Below are 18,552 nucleotides of genomic sequence, written 5' to 3'. Positions count from 1 at the left end.
GTCCCCTGTCCTGCCATCTCTCTACCTTTCCGTTTCCAGCTGTGAAGGACATACAGGTTTACACTTGACAGGGATTTGACCTTTTCCTCCCTGTGTCCACTTCACAGATGAGGTAGTGCTAAACAGATGCCACCAGCTCTGCTGAATGAGAATACTGTAGAGGAGCGTGAAGGCGAAGTGAGAACGGCGTAACTTTAAATAAGATCCAGGACCTTTTCTAGTGGACTAACACTCCTCTACAGAATCTATAATGGAAGATGATTGATTTTGCAAAGCAAGTAAGGGCTAATACATAGAGCAGAACGCCAATTTGGGTCCCATCATATTTTCAGATTTTTTCACATTTTCAGTCTTCTGTTAAACTTTAGTTATAAAATATATCAAAATAAATATATCAACAGAAAAAAATGCAATGTTTTTGTCCACCCGAGCCCACAACATTTGACTTAATTTAGCAAAATTGAGGACACTGTAAACTCTGCCCACTTCACAATAATGTCATGTTATACATCCATGCAAAGATTGTTTACCGGTATACGTGTCAATTAATGTGCCATTATGATACACACATTAATTTCTTTTATAAACCTTATAAACCACATTAACTAGAGCGGAAATCATGAAAGCATGAAAAATGGTTTTTTTTTTTTTTCTCCATTCAGAACCAAAAATCTGTTTCTAGATCACCTGCATTCATTATACACCACATGACCATAAGTTTGTGGACACATGGCCATCACACCGTTGTGCTTGTTGAACACCCCATTCCAGATTTACTCCCCCGTTGCTGTTACAATTAGATTATAACAGCAAAGAGGGATTAAATCTGAAATGGGTTGTTCAACAAGCACATAGGTGTGATGGCCAGGAGATTTTTCCACTCGATTTTGGAGCGTCGCTGTTGGGATTTGCCCATTCTGCCATAACAGCATTAGTGAGATCAGACGCTGATGTTGGACAAGGAAGCATGGGGTGCAATTGGCATTCAGTGTTCAGTGGGGTGTTCAGTGGGGTTGAGGCCCGGGGACTGTGTAGGCCACTTGTGTTCTTCCACTCCAACTTTAGCAAACCATGTCTTAATGGAGTTCAATTTGCACACAGGGGCATTGTTATTCTAGCCCAAACATGTTTGAGCCTCTTAGCTCCAGTGAAGGGAAATTGTAATGCTACAGCATACAAAGACATTCTATACAATTGTGTGCTTCCAAGTTTGTAGCCAGACTTGGGAAAGAACCACATATAGTATGGTAAGCTATCCACAAACATTTGGCCATATAGTGTATGTTCATTCAGTTTCCAATTTAAAAATATAAATAAAGAGAGAAAATTGGTCAAATATCGACATGTTGGATTTATCTGACATTTTATACTAAAAATGGTGGAGGAACGCAAACGTACTCGTGTTTAACTGGAAGACGTATCATTTGCATAATAAAATGTACATACTTGAAAAAGTTACGGTAAAAAGAATGTAAGAATATCAGCAATCAGCTGGTGAAAATATATACCCACTTTATTAGGAACATCTGTATACCTGCTTGTTTATGCAGGTATCCAATCAGCCAATCATGTCGCAGCAGCACAATGCATAAAATCATGCAGACACAGGTCAAGAATGTCAGTTAATGTTCACATGAAATATTAGAATGTGATCTCTGTGACTAACCATGGTATGGCAAGCTACTTTGAGTATTTCAGCAACTACTAATCTACTAAGACTTTCACCACAACAGTCTCTAGAGTTTACACAGAGTAGTGTGAAAGCCATTCATTAAAATAGATAAACATTAGTACGGGGTGCCATTGATTTTTTACCCAACCTTTTCCCCACACCAGTGATTTTTGATTAAAATGACTCACTATAAACACTATAAACAGTCCTCCGATTCAGAAGTGTCATTTCCAGCCTTGGTAATGTCAGTCGTTTGAGCAGATGTCTGGCATACAGATGTCTGGATCCCTTCATTAGACTTTTATGATGCTACTCTTCTTAGTGTAGCTAATTAGACCGTCTCAGTGATGTCATCTGGAATTAATATGGTTGATAAATGCCTGGGACATGAATGTTCCTGCCAGGCTGAGATTGTGACAGGCTGTTTGCTCATCTGCTAGGAAAACTACAAAGCTACCCTCCGGTTACATCAAATCAGAACATAATGGCTTACCAGTGTTTATTCCTGTGAAAGCTGAGGCTAATTTTCAACAACAGACATCGACAGCAGTGATACAAAAACATATTTTAAAAAAAAATGATTAAAATGTATGAAATTATAATTGATGGATGTCGAGAAGTGTTCCTGCTAATTATAAACAACACATGTTTTTTTTAAATTATTTATTTTAAAAATATCACTGCTGTTTAATTCTCCTACCTGATTATGAACATTTGGTCTGAGGTAAAATGCTATCATGAAGAAAGCATTCATGGCCTGGAAACGTGAATACATCCCTAATGGATGGTGCTTTGTATCCACCAGTATACATGTCAAACGGTACTGCAATGTGATGGTGTGCATTGTGTCACTGAGATCCTTCAGCCCCATTAAAAGGCCATGTTCCATTAAAAATTTACACAAAGTCCACTGACCCACATTAACAGAGGTTTAATTAAGAGCATGCCTTACATTCACTTGTGTTAAAGATACTGTCAGCTCCAAACATCTCAGCCTTCTAATAAGAACTGCTTTGATTTCATTAGATATGAACAACGAATCAAATTTGGTAGAAATTGTATAAATTCAACAATAATACAGGAATAGAACATGATAGATGACGAATAGGAAAATAGTCATATAATGACAAGGTGGCAAGATGCAGCTAGACATGATTCAGAGATACTGTTACCACCCTGAAGTTGATTATTTTCCAATAACGGCACGTCCTGACGTGTTTATATGTAACCACGAAACCACTCCATCCTGAAGACATCCTATGAAGTCCTAAAAGTTACAGCTTTACCTCCGTTACAAATCAATGACACTGGAGACTCTGTCCAAAAATACCAAATACATGTCTAGGATTTGGTGTGTGTCTGAGTGGGGGTGTGTTTAAGGCCTCTCACCTCCTCTCCTGTTCAGTTTGGCGTATTCCGGGGCATAGCCTGTGGTGAACACTGACGAGCTGCTGAAGGCACTATGGGAAAGGGGCGTGGACAGCGCTTCATCACATTTCTCTAAAGAAAACACCAAGGACAATGTAGACATTACAATCACATACATTTATTATTATTATTATTATTATTATAAGGAGTCAGTTGCGGATGCAAATCAGAGTTACTCATTACAAATGACTGTGAATGGGAAACAGTTCATTTACACAAAAGCTGCATCACTTCTAAGACTTTTACTTAATCAAAAGTCCAAACCACTTATGTCTTCTATAACTAGTTACTTCAAAATGCACAAAAAGTGAACAGATGGTGCAAACCAATGCAGAGGAGTTGTCATGTGTTAACCCAGCTCTGAGATCACAGACAAGATGAGAACTCCAACGTGAAATGAAGATTCACCTCTACATCCTGCACTACATCGACTTGAAAGTAGATATAAGGAGATGGGGGCAGAAGGGGAACATATGGAGAAAGAGAGAGAGAGAGAGAGAGAGAGAGAGAGAGAGAGAAGGACTCACAAGTCAGAGATCTTTTGCTGGCATTTCTGGGTTTACTTTTGCACCAGTCCCAAGTTAAATCACTCTCTCTGACACAACGGTTTGAAAATCTGTCATTCAAAGACGTCTGTGCTAACCAAGAATTATCTTTTATTATTTATCACTTCAGTGCTGAGAGTTGGGAATGTCAGCAGTTTCTCATGCAGCCAACCCCCCCCAAAAAAAAAAATCAAAAAGATCAGGACTTTACACTGTGATACTATAACAGACAGAAGGACAAAATGTATTTATACAATTTATGGCGGACATCTGACCAACACACCTATATGTGGTTCTTCCCCAAAAAGGTTGTCCCCAAAATTGTCTTAGGATGTCCATGTATGCTGTGGCATTCCAATTTCCCTTCAATGGAACTAAGAGCCCCAGACCTGTTCCAGAAAAACCTTGGCGCTGGTACATGAAGACATACTTTGACAAGGTTGGAGTAGAATATCTGCACAGAACCCTAACCTTAACCCCACAGAACACCTCCAGGACAAACTGAAATACCAACTGAACGCAAACGCTTCTCGCCCAACATCCATGCACCCAACACCTCAATAAAGCTCTTGTGGCTGTATGGGCACGTAACCCCATGGTCAAGTTCCAAAATCTATTGGAAAGCCTTCCCCAAAGAGTGGACGCTTTTATAGAAGCCCATGAATTGGGAATGGGAGGTTCAACAAGCAAGTTTCATGACCCATCCGATATTAGCTAAGATTTATTGTTGTATTGTTATGAAGACACTTCATAAAAGTTCATGAGCCACAGCAGTGAAACATATGCCCAGTCAACACACTTGGGAAATTTGATTGAAATGAGAGCAGGGAGAAAGTAATGACATAATTTATCACACATGGATGTGTTTTATAATTAAATCAGATAATTCTATCCATCAACTGAACTTGACAGATCACAGCACTGAGAGGACACTATTGAATAACTGTCTTTTTTTTTTCTTCTTCTTCTTCTTGGAAAGGTCTCTGGAGCTAGAACGTCAGATGATCAATTAGGGACTATTCAAATGGAGAGCTTAATTAATTCTCACATTTCTCATCACTATACGGTAGCTGCTTTAGCATCAGAGCTTCTCTAGCACTAACTGATTGACGCTCGACCTGATGGAGATCCCTTACTTATGGTTATTTTTTTCTGTAACACACCATGACCATGAAAGCATTCTGCAGAGTGGGATTTTCACTCACATCCTCTTTTCTGCGACAACACGGTGAATGGCTTCTTGTGGCTGGAATTAATCTTAAGGGATTTTAGTGCTGAAGCTCTAATCACATCATGCCAACTGGTTATTCATTCTTCCATAAAGCCTCCTGCATCTGGCAAGCTTCAGAATTAAAATGTAAAGATTCACAAATCCTTATATACTACTTTTTTTCTGCCAGACCAGATGTTACATTAAACTATTAAAGATTTAAATTTTTATATCTATATCTATCTATCTATCTATCTATCTATCTATCTATCTATATATATATATATATATATACACACATATACATATTATATATATATATATATATATATATATATATATATATATATATATATATATATATATATATATATATATATATATATATATATATATATATATATATATATATATATATATATATATATATATATATATATATATATATGGCTGCATTTTGATAAAATAATCACATTATCAGCTCATTCTAAATATGTCCAAAAGACTCCAGCATCAGCCTGATGTACCACCACAGCTTGCAGCAATCTTCAGCTTTGGATATTTGGGCTGATACAGAGAAAATGGAGACACTAGTTTCAATCCTCACCCTGCTAGAGCTGTGTCAGCATTACGCTGCAGTCTGCACCACTCGAATAGCTCAATCCGATTAGCTGTTACAGCCACGAGCAGTCCTGTTACACCACAGTGAGCTTTAATAGTCAAACTCAGTTCTTTGCTAATCAAGAACACCAGCAGGAGGAGCTTAGATGTTATTGATGGTGTGATATTTACTCATTCAAAAAAAGAATCACAGGTAATTTGTGTGCAGTATTAGTGAAAGACTTTGCTTATGTATATGGCTATGTGGTCCTTTTGTGGAAGCAGCTTTTCACATTTATTTTGACCTTTATGAATGAAACAAATACAGATAAAAGATAAAGGAGCCCCTGCATGGAATATGCATCTCTAATAGAGGGATGAATGTGAATGAGGCGTTCACAGTTCCCAGCCACCAGAGATACAGCATTTTGTGGATCAGGTGGTAGAGCGGGTTGTCCACTAATCGTAGGGTTGGCGGAATCGATTCCTGGCCCACATGACTCCACATGTTGAAGTGTCCTTGTTCAAGTCACTGAACCCTAAGTTGCTCGATGCAAGCTAGCAAGCCAGCGCCTTGCACGGCAGCTCTGCTACCATTGGTGTGTGAGTGTGTGTGAATGGGTGAATGAGAAACCGTGTAAAGCGCTTGGCAGAACCTCTAAGGTTAAAAAAAGAAAACGCTAAATAATTGCCAACCGTTTACCATTTGCTCCAAGAAAAAAAAAGTGCTTATTTTGTTCAGCAACAAGCTACTAACAAAAGTAATCTGAGTAGAAAAAATATTTGTACCTAAGAACTGATGCCGTAATCACGAAGACTGTCCTGTGCTCATCCCAGGACTCTTATTCACACAATGCTCCACTGAACATCCTTACAACACACTAAGTATTGTTTAACTTTATAATATACAGTTATGAAAGAGAAATTATTCATAATTGTAATATTGAATGTCACTCAGAAGAGGACGGGTTTGTACTTTTTGAGTCTTTTCCTCTAAACGTTTCTTCCTCATGATCTCTCGGGGGGTTTTTCCTTGCCACAGTCTTCTCTGGCTTGCTCATTAGGGATATAAAATACAATTGAATTCATTTGAATAATTAAAAAAACAAATAAGATCCATCCTATTCATATAGGAATCATAAACTCTGTGATGGACAGGTGTTTCTTGTTACACAGGTGCATCCTGTTACTTTGATTGTTTAAACAATAAATAGCTCTGAACTGTGAAGACTGCATTATTTGTTTAAAAAGGATAAGCCAACATGAAGATCAGAGAGCTGTCTATCGGAGGAATCAGAGGAATTGAACATTGAAGGAAGAAATATTCTGAAACAAACAACAACTAAAAGAGGCTGTAGTAAAAGCCTGGAAAGGATTTCACAAAAGAAGAAACCAACAATTTGGTGATATCAATGAGTCACAGGCTATTATTTATTTGATTCAACCTTTATTTAACCAGGAAAGGCTCTTGAGATTACAAATCTCTTTTTCAAGATCATCCTGGCCAAGATATGGGGTTATGTATGAGGTTGCTGACCTTATATAATCAACCATAACATTAAAATCGATGACTGGTGACATGACAAGTGGCAGTTCAAAGCAGGAAAAATTAGCGAAGGAAAAAAAGTGTAAGGATCTGATGAGAGCAACTGATGGCAAGAAATTTTGCACCAGGATGTATAAATTCTTGTCTTATTTAATTCTACTTTTAAACAATTGAAATGTTTTTTTTTTTTTAATGTAATCAAATATTTGTAAATGTTTAGTTATTTCCATATTTATGAGATCATGCTATGTCAGCCAACTGCTATGTCGGCCTATTAATTTTATGCTGTATAAAAAGTCATATCATGGCGTGTACTAATACGAGGCATTAAATATTAGTATCATGGCATAATACGTTTAAGCTACATTTATTTCATTATATATTTACATATTTCAAACGTAACAATTTTACTCTGTGACTGTACGCACACAAGGTACATACAAACAAGTGAATAATTGAGGTGCAGGCGATAATTAGTCCACTGATATTGACAGGGTTGAGTCAAGGTGTGTGAGGGCACGACAGCAGGGGGATTAGCACTTGCACCCAGATGACATCGAGGAAAAAGTAGGCAAGAAAAAAAAAGCAGTCTAGCCTGATTTAGTAGTCAGGAAAGTTTCTTACTTTCCATATGACCTTTGTCACTTCCCCTTTATCATTTCGAACACGGCTGCATTCCTGAGTCGTCCACAGAGCTGTGTGTTAAATGGCTGACAGGATGGATGATCAACTACGGTTCAGATGAAAGTGTGGGTAAAGGGAGTGAGAGATGAGGTGGAGGGCAGTCAGAAGCAACAAAGTGCTGGATGGGTCTGTAATGCTGCACAATGGAAATTTTAATGCCAAGTGCACTTTGTATATTGTATTGTATGTTGCCATAGAACTTCATGGGTTTTTTTGATTCTGATGTATACCATGCTCCAGCTTTATTTATTTATTTTTTTTGATAAAGTGCTCTAAAGAACAACTAACTGAATGAGAAATATGTGCGCATGCATGTTATTTGGCAGTAAAAATTGAATGTGAACTTTTCCAACACAGTGGAATATGTCATCATTAATCCTACAGACTTTTAGTCCCAGTAACAAGGGCTTCAGAGCATGAAGAAGTCATGCCGCTCGCAATCCAATCAAAGTCATGGCACAATCCACAGCAAGACCCCTATCTTTTGATATGCATGTAAAATAAAAAAATGTATGTAATAAAGACCAAAGGAGAGAGGCTGTGCAGTTGGGTGGCCATGTAGCCGCTGGGGTTATTTTTGCAATAAGGCCACAAGATAACATATTGCGACTACAAAAGGTTTTGTGTAACTTGAGCAAACAACAATGACAAGTACAGCAGAAGTAACTAAATAACGAATAAAATGTCAATTACGACTATGGTTATTACAACAAACGGGGGAAAATTTTAAGAAAAATTACAATAACAACAATGACAACTACAACCAGGAAAAAAAAATATCATCGATAATAGGATAATTGTCAATAACAACAATGACAACTACAACAGAAGAAAAAAAATCTGAAGGAAAAAATCACTAACAATAATGACAATGAAAACGGAAGGGGAAAAAAAACAGAGAAAAAAACAACAACAACAATGACAACTCTGTAGAAAGCAATTATGGTACTATATTAGTGACCAAAGTGTGTGAGTTAAATTTCTAGGGATGCTATAGAGCACCATTTGAATTCTTGAGCACAACCTTTAATCCACAACTGCTCAAGATGTGCTCTTTGCTTGCATAGTATAATACCTCACTTTGAAGTCACTTTGAATAAAAATGTCTGATGAACAAATACTGGAAGAGTGTAATAGTGCTCATTTCCACACAGCGAGATCAAAAACAGTCCTCTCATTACGTTACAGCGAGTCTCAATTACCAAACCACATCATGGGCAAAATCGAGAACAAGAGGCTTTATTATCTACTCAACACTTCCAGATGAAAAGAAAGATTAATGAAAATCTTCTGATGCTGCCCAGAATGGAGTATGCTGAGAAAATTAATCTAGTCAGTTCGTGAAAACTTCAAGAAACAGGGAAGATAGAAAACAGTTGGGGTGGAGGAGACTAGTCGAATAATATATTAAATGCTTGGGGGGTGAAAAAAAGACACATAGTAAAGAGAGCAGGACAAACACTTTGAAAGACTATGCTGGGAAAAAATCTTTTTTATTATTATTCATTTTGCTGAAATGGTTCTTTGGGCTTCCTCCAGGTACTCCAGGTTCCTCCACAGTCCAAAGACATGCATTGAAGCTTGACTAGCATTTCCAAAATGTCTGTAGTGTGTGAATGTGTGTCATTGTGCCCAGTGATGGGTTGGCACCCCATCCAGGATGTCCCCCAACTTCGCTGGGATAGGCTCCAGGCTCCCCTGCGCACCCATGTTTAGGATAAGTTGTACAGAAAATGGATGGATGGATGGATGGAATGAAGTGTAAGGGCCTGTTTCTCCAAATCAAAATAAAATCCTTGCACTATGAATTTCGTTGTGACCAACGCTGTGTAAAAGTACGATTCTGTAGCCATGGGTTATACATCACTATTGAAATTCTACTCAACTAGCTGAAATCCCACTCAGCTGACCGATGTTGATCCAAATTCATTTAAGGATGCTACTGAGGCCAGAGTTGAACATGGTGATTTAAGTCCCCGGGTCATTATCAATCTGGAAAAAACACTTCTATAGACATTCTCCATCCAAGGAAAGCTGGTCATTCAGCTATAAGGAAGTTCTATTGATGGACATGAGCTTCCATGCTACGTGCTCTCAATTCCAGAATCAACAATTGAAGCTGAGCTACATGAGTCAGGTCGTCTATACAAGTGCATTTTAAAAAAATGAATGCATCCTTAAATAGTGTATATGTACACACTGATTAATTTACTTTTGTTATTAACATGTTTGGCTTAAACAGCATTAAAGTTGGAAATTTATGACTACTTAGGGAAAAAAACCCAGTAATAAACAACAGGAGTGCAGATTTTTACAATATAAGAAGTGGTTAGCATGTTCGCCTCACACCTCCAGGGTCAGGGGTTCGATTTCCACCGTGGCCCTGTGTGTGCGGAGTTTGCATGTTCTCCCCGTGTGGGGGTTTCCTCCGGGTCCTCCGGTTTCCTCCCCCAGTCCAAAGACATGCATGGTAGGCTGACTGGTGTGGCTAAAGTGTCCGTAGTGTATGAATGGGTGCGTGAATGTGTATGTGAATGTGCCCTGCGATGGATTGGCACCCTGTCCAGGGTATACCCCGCCTTGTGCCTGATGCTTCCTGGGATAGGCTCCAGGTTTCCTCATGACCCTGAAAAGGATAAGCAGTATAGAAGATGGATGGATGGATGAACCTCCCCTGAAACCCGGGACCCTTATTTAGTGATATTTACCGTACATGTATACATCGCTAAATTAGTGTCATGCTCAGTTTCGCTCAACTGCTGACAGACATTTAATGCTGAGCTTCAGAAGAAATCAAACATGAACATTTACTATTCGGGACCCACTGTCTACTCCTATCTGTGATGTATAATATATGACCCGTTCCAAAGGCTTTACTCTCATTAGGCTGTTGCCTTCCAGACATGTCCAACAAGATTATACTTGCTGTCATTTTGACATTTTCTCAAAGAGCAGACATGAAATCTAGAAAGTAATACTCCAGCGGATTGGTTGAGGCTGAAAATATATTGTTTTTCCAAAAAGGTTTTATTCGCTCTTAAAGGAGTCATGTGGAGGGTAATGTGTGTGTGTGTGTGTGTGTGTGTGTGTGTGTGTGTATATTATATAAATAATATATATATATTGAAAGAGAAAACACAAAATAAATAAAGAACATACAGACAGGATCTAATTATAAGGACCTTTAACAACATTGGTACAGTGATCAATAGTACATTTATGCTGCCAGTTTCCCAGGTAGGCTAAGCACTATCCTTTTCCTAAGGTGCAAATTTATAACAATGCCAAATCAGAGAGGAATAATCGTACACTGTTTAAATGAATTACATCCATGTGTCTTCTTTTAACTGCAGACTGCAAATTAATTGATTGTATGAAAGGATTGTATTTGTACCTATTGCTTATTTGGCTAAGATAATATATATATAAATATATATAAATATATATATATATATATATATATATATATATATATTTTTTTTTTTTTTAATTATGTTGGCTTTATTAATATTCTCTCTCAAAATTTCTTCTGTTTCACGGGTCGCAATTTTATACATAGAGCCACAAAAGTCAGCAGAATCAACAGATCCTACACAGGAATATTGTGCTTTTGGTGTTTTGGGGAAGATCAGAATTATGGTTGCCGCATAGTAATCCGCCAAAGTGTATTTTGTCTGTAGGGAACACATAGGAGTGCCTTATTTCTGTTTGGGAGGTCATGCGGACCAAACCATAGGTGCTACAGACATGGAACTTGGCTATTAAGTAGTACATGGGGAATCTAGCAACACCCTAGCAACCATCTGGGTAAGTATTGCAACTACCTAGCAACACCCGATCAACCAACCAGAATATGATAGCAATCAACTAGCAACACCGTAGCAACCACCATCTATATGTTAGCAATGTTTTAACCTTTTAACTTTAATTTTTACACAGTGTAACCTTTACACTGTTTAACTCTAGAAGTTCATTCATGACATTTTTACCTTCTGGCTTTGGATTTGGAGTTCTTATTATTAATATCACTTATTGCAATTTGTTTTTTTAGACGAGTTATAGAATTTTACCGAAATAAAAACAGGAAACTTATACTGCATAGAAAACAGTTATACACTTGATCCAAAAGCCTCCTCCCTCCCTGTAACAGAACATTAAGATCTGGTACTTCCTTAAAGATGGCAGACAATGATCGATTTCTAGGTCACAGACTGAAGGACGTACGATCGAGGAGTCGAGGAGGCATTAATTAATTAGAGTTTTCTCAAGGCAGCATAATAACTCCTCCAGTTGTTGGTTCATTTTTATTCAGACAGCAAGCTGGAATATTTAATGTGATTATATTTAGCCTAAAAAACAGGGCCAGTTTTGTACTTTAAATCAGTGCTAGGGATTATAAAGTCTGTTCCACTCTTTTGCAAAGAGACATAAAGTCTCTGAAGTTAATTACTTGCAAGTTTTGAAGTGGAACTGATTGGGGGGGGGGGGGGGGGGGACTGCTGTAACATCTGAAGTTTCAAAAGTTTTGAGTCATGAAGTTTTAGTCCAGTGAGTGAAAAGTTTCTACCAAATTACCTTGTTGCAATATTTCACTTTAGGCTTATAAGCATATTGTACATACCCATATGGCAATGCAGTCATCAAGTACTTTTTAATAATAATATGGTTCAAGTAACACAATGACTCTTGAATGGGAAAAGGAGATCATGTACTTTCCCATTCCCATCTCAACAATTTCAGTGTGGAGTCAATTTATATTAATTATTCTTTTTGGGCCATGAATATTCTGGCTAACACTTCATGCTGAAATATACCTCGGCTCTCTCCTGATTCTCCTTCTACTTCAAAGAGAATAAACAGGAAATTAAAACTGATGTTATCAGCTATGAGACTAAAGAATAAGACAAACATTCTTGCATGAATTCATTTTCAATAAGAATTGGGTCAGCTGGGAAATTATGTTACACTTGTAATAGTAATGGTAAATTACGTAGCATGCATGCATAATAGAAAAAATTTATTCGCAAGTCAGGTATCTATTAAAGAAATCATGAATGAATTAAAGCCAATTGCATATGCAAAGTGTAACACTTACATGTGCATGCAATAGATTTGAGGCTGGCTTCAACAGTCTCCTTATGGACCATGTACAGTATCATGATTCCATGTATCATATAGTATCATAAGAATCTGAAGTGTCAAAAAAGCTTTTCCCTTTCAAAGGGAACTCAACATTGCGTGAGCTCCACGCTATGGGAAGTGCCATCGCACGTGACCAGCATTTGAAGCTTGTGTAGCATCATGCCTATTTTTAGGCCTGCCGTGATCAGGTGACGTGGCAATTAAGCGTGCTGCGTGATATAAAACGGTACCTGTGAACCACGCAGTCAAACATATTATCTTCAGCAAGACTGCATATTGGCTGTTTGTGTGAACTTTCACAAAAGACTCCTCATTTCTACTCTATCTTTTTTTTACTTTTCTGTCCCTTTAAAAAAAAAAAGAGTGAGAGCAGGCTAGGGATGGAGCACACCAGGGCAGCCTTCAAGAGGGCTGACTGTGTGCATTGTGAACGCCTTACAATCAGGCAGTGGATCGCTCTCTTCTCGGCAGAGGGGAGTTGTATTTCAGAGCCGCTGTTGAGGCAGCCAGCTGGCTCAGGTCCTGGGGATCTTGTATGCATCTGGAAGAGTAACTGGAGACAAATGCTGCTCTATCTCTTGGTCTATCTTCCAGGTCCGACTCTCCGCCAGATATTGGAGCTCGCATCGCATCACCCCAGTAGGGGGTGCCATTGTGCCAAAAACAGAGAGCAGCTCACAAGCTTATAAAGAGCTGCTTGAAGTGATTACTAGGGCAGTTGAAAAACTTAATCTAGACTGGCCCGGGGAAGAGGAAGTGGCTTGTAGCAGGATGGATGAGTGCTTTCTCCCCAGTGAATATAAATCTCAGGTGGAGCAGGCGGCCACAATCGCAGCCTGCTAATAGGCCTGATATGAGAATGATCATAGAAGCCAAGCAGGGGATGTGAGTCTACAGCCAACGTTGTCCCTAGTTTTCAGTCTTCTCTGGTCAGCAAGCTGTCACAGGGCATCAAAAATCTGATGTTTTCCCTCTAACAGAATGTGGAAGAGTTAATGTTACTAAAAGACCATCTGGAAGCATGGAAACTACTGCCAAATGTGTCTCCATGGGTTCTGTCCACCATAGAAAAGAGTTACCAGGTCTAGTTCAGAGTCTGACCCCACCCCCCTACTTCAGAGGTGTGCTCACCACAGTAGTCAGCACAGAGCAGAGCTCAACGTTAGTGCAGGAACTAAGATCCCTCTTCTACAAAGGGGTCATCAAACATGTACTCCGTTCCCTGAGGGAGAGAGGTTTTTACAACCATTATTTCCGTAAAAAAAGATGGAAGTATGCAGACAATTTTAGATCTGTGTCATCTGAACCATATTCTTCAGACATACAGGTTCAAGATGCTGATCACCATGTGTTCGTTGATAAGACAACCACCAGGGAGGGTTATGTTCGCGCCCCCTGATCAGGCAGGCGCAACTAATTCTTCTCTGGGCAGAGGGAAAGTTTTGTCAGTGAGTGCAATGTACATTCCAGGCATCCAGAATGTGGGGGCAGTTGTCCTGTCGAGGCAGGGGCTCAGGCCCGGGGATTGGAGGCTCCATCCACAGGTAGTGGAGTCCATATGGTGGAAGTTTGGCCAAGCAGAAGTGGATGTGTTCACCTCCAAGGAGAAAACATGCTGCCTTCTGTGGTTCGCCCTCACTCTTCCCGCACCACTGGAGCTGGATGCCATGATGCACATGTGGCCGAGGTCACGTTTGTATGCTTTTCCCCTGATCGCGCTGCTGCCACAAGTTGTAGCAAGAGAGTCACCAAGACCATCTATGTCTGCTGCTAGTAGCACCTTATTGGCCAGCTCGAATATGGTTCAGAGATAATATCCTTGCTGATTTATCAACCTTGGCCCGAACTATGGAAATTGCGGGTCTGGCCCCTGAGGGGCACCAGCTCATAGATTCTGGTCTCTCAACTGAGGTTGTAGCTATAGTAGCAATAGCTACAGTCCTGGAGTTCTTACAAGGACGTTTCTCAGCAGGGTTGGGTCCTTCTACAATCACAGTCTATGTGGCTGCCATTTCGGCCAGCCATGCCCCTATTGATGGAGCTTCTGTGGGGAAACATTCTCTAACATCAAGGTTTACGCATGGTGCCAGGCAGCCGAGGCCCATCTGTGACCTTTCTGTGGTCCTGGAAGGTCTGTCAGGTGCCCCATTTGAGCCCATTTAATCTCATATAATGTGCTTAATTGCCATATCACCTTATCACGGCAGGCATATAAATAGGTATGATGTTACACAAGCTTCAGATACCGATCACGCACAAGAGTGCTTTCTGCAGCATGAAGCTGACACAAGTTCTCATTCCCTTCTCAAGGATTAGGGTAACTGAGACATTTTGGAGGATGAAAAGTAGTCTGAGAGTGAATGACTGCCTGTTCCATCCATTTCACCATGAGAAAGACTGATTGAGATTCTGGCTTTGAAAGTTCCTCAAACTCAGGTGCATAACAATACATGATTGGTCTCAACTAGAGATGTGTGTACGTTTATTTGCTTTTTCAGTTATTATTTTCGTTCATTCTTTCCCACAATTTTTTTTTAATTTACTTGGGTCTGTTTGTCCCAAATATAAACAATCGAGTAGCCTAATTTAAACACCATGACCCTGACCAGGTAGTTACTAAGGATGCTGTAAATGCATCATGCAATGCCACATGAGCATCATATGCTAATATGTGAATGAATTTAGTCTTTCTTTCTTTCTTTCTTTCACAAGCTTCATATCTGACATCTCACTCACACCCACATGAAACTAAACTAAATTTCCTCCTTTTTGTTGCCCTGTGAACCTTTCTGCTAAGCTTTAAAAAAAAAAGAAAAAAGAAAAGTGCACCTGCTATACATATCTATATTTGTATATATATATATATATATATATATATATATATATATATATATATATATATTTTAATTATGATCTGTTCATTCTGAATAATTCCTAGTGTATAAATGTTCTTTCTTGTAAATATTTTAGCTTCTATTTAGTACGATATTTGTATGTCAAGAGGAGAGAAGATGACAGCAGTGTTCCTGTGAACAATCTGACACACATCCCCCTCGTCTGATCTTCATCAGACACTTTAGATGTAATATTCAAGCGCTGAAAATTACACCTTCAGTTTGAGACAGTGGGGTCAAGTCGCACACCACCTTCGTCATGATCATCAGGTTTGACATTTTAAAAGGTGCAGACTTATTTATAGCCTTCTTTGTTCTGTGATAGAACCGGAAGGAGTGAGGAAGAGGCATAAAGAGGAAGAGAGATAGAGACATAGGAGGTTCAGAGAACACTCTAGGTTTTATTACATGGATTATGGATGGTCACACTGAGGAACTCATTTACATTCTATCAGCGGGGGACACATGGATTAATAGATATATGAGATCACGCTGTTTCTCCATCTCACCCGCTCTCGCTCTGTGGTAGATGGAGTGTCTCATATATATATATATACATATACATATATATATATATATATATATATATATATATATATATATATATATATATATATATATATATATATATATATATACATATATATATACATATACATATACATATATATATATATATATATATATATACACACACATATATATATATATATATATATATATATATATATATATATATATATATATATATATATATATATATAAATAAGTGTTCTCTGTGCCTGGACAGCAGTACAAGTGCCCTGTTAACCCATCAAATCAGAGGAAATGAATTTCAAAGTAGCTCTTTTCTCTTTTCTCCTACTATCCCCCACACCCATTTACTCTCCTTCCATCTTTCTCACTCTTCCTCATCCAACATTATGCATTAGAAATCTTGCAGCATGAGCTGGTGAAGTCTTTTCGAGACACCACACAGATGTTTTTTTCTTTGTATATCTCTAGATATCTCAGGCTAGGAGTCTTCAATCTTATCGGTAAAGAGCCAGTGTGGCTGCAGGCTTTCATTTCACCTGATCGAAGTCTTCAATTGACTATTAGGTGTGGCTCCTGTATAGATAAAATTAAAGACCTCGGTCTTCATGGTTCTTCAACTTGTTCCTCTGAGGGAACCCTGAGAGGGGAAAAAAAAACTTTAGAAAGTCAATCCAATGAATCAAAAAAATGTTTCCTTAAGATTTTGTTTTGAATCGTACAGTTTAGGTCTAACATGTTTAATGACCATTATATGTGGCCACCTGGAAAAACCTGTGATTGTAATATCATTACTGAAAATGCAGGAGTTTCTAATTATGCCATACACTTCCAGGTAATATTTCAAGTAGGAATAAAACTACTTTTCAGATGAAAAAAAATGGACACAGACACTGGACAGTTGAAGATCTCTTGGACTGTTTCGGTGAGTCTGTGCCCAATATTAGCCCAATATATTCTCATATTCCTGTTCTTGGCTAAAAGCAATGGAACCCAATGTGATGTTCTGCTGTTGTGCGTCATCCGCCTCAAGGTTTGAGATGTTATGTGTTCTGAGATGCTTTTCTGCTCACCACAGTTGTAAAGAATACTTATTTGACTTACCATAGTATTCCTATCAGCTAAAACCAGACCGTTCTGCAGACAAATAGTAACAGATTTCTGAAATATTCAAACCAGACTACCTGGCGCTAGGATTTATGCCATGGTCAAAGTCACTGAGATGCTTCATTGTGGACAATTGCATGTATAAAGTTTACTATCCGAGGCACACAGATTAGACCTGCACTCGTTGAAAGATTCTATATCAGTGCATTTACATCAGAAAGATATACTGTAGATCATACTAACTGTGGTGGGATTGTAACTGAGTATTAGTTTAAATTCAGTTTAATGTTAAAAGGGAATATATAATAGATCTGGAATACAGCACTGATGGATGGTGCCTTTATTATAAACACCTTTTAATATACAGAGACAAGCAGCTGTGCTGGAGCACTGTAACCTTGAGAAGAGGGAAAAGTAGACTCCTCAATGCAGACCAAAGGCCAGTTATTCCAGATCCCCATTATTAGAATAATGGTTGAAATTATTGGAAGATTACAGCATCTCAAAAGCCTTTTATCCACTAAGCTACACTGTAGCATTTCGCTCATGAACAGTTTGACTTTTCACTTAGAAGGTCCGAGTTCAAATTTACCGCAAACATTCCCTTTTACTTTTCAAAGACACAAGCCTGCAGAGGCTGTGACTGACAGGTGGAGGCAACTGTTAAATGTATACTCTATAGGGGTTTCATGGAAGAGTATTGCACATTTAATTTCCAGAGCATATTCCTTGGAATTTAGCAAATCCTACACAGCCTCTAAGCAATATGAATGATGTAATACTAGTGTAAACGTGTGCCACTGGACCATGCCCATGCCCCTGGATTTAAAATTGGTTTTATAAGACTGTCCCTTAGTCTCATAGACATGATAATACATCTGAAAAAAAAGTCTTGGAGATATTCTCATTTTCATTTTCATAGTTCGTCCTTTATCCATCCATACATCCATTTTCTGTACAATTTATGCTTCACAGGGTCATAGGGTCGCCTGGAGCCTATCCCAGGTGGGGTACACCCTGGACAGGGTACCAATCCATTTCTGGGCACACTACGGACAATCTGGAAATGCCAATTAGCCTACAATGCATGCCTCTGGACTGGGGGAGGAAACCCCATGCATACTGTGTACACACAGGGCAGAGGTGGGATTCAAACACCTAACCGCGGGGAAGTGAGGCAAACGTGCTAA

General features: G+C 38.7%; 1 protein-coding gene across 1 annotated transcript in view; it reads right to left on the bottom strand.

The window, feature by feature from the left end:
- Nucleotides 1-18,552, bottom strand: part of LOC108256479 (contactin-associated protein-like 2) — a 121,900-nt gene that overhangs the window by 76,431 nt on the left and 26,917 nt on the right. The window contains exon 2 of the mRNA XM_047150219.2: nucleotides 3,062-3,172. Within this exon, the coding sequence (XP_047006175.1) occupies nucleotides 3,062-3,172 (111 nt within the window). The remainder of the gene's footprint in view (nucleotides 1-3,061; nucleotides 3,173-18,552) is intronic.

The sequence above is a fragment of the Ictalurus punctatus genome, chromosome 23 (assembly GCF_001660625.3).
Source record: "Ictalurus punctatus breed USDA103 chromosome 23, Coco_2.0, whole genome shotgun sequence".
Classification (NCBI taxonomy): Eukaryota; Metazoa; Chordata; class Actinopteri; order Siluriformes; family Ictaluridae; genus Ictalurus; species Ictalurus punctatus.
The sequence above is the reverse complement of the archived record's forward strand: the minus strand, read 5'-3'. Positions and strand labels throughout refer to the sequence as shown.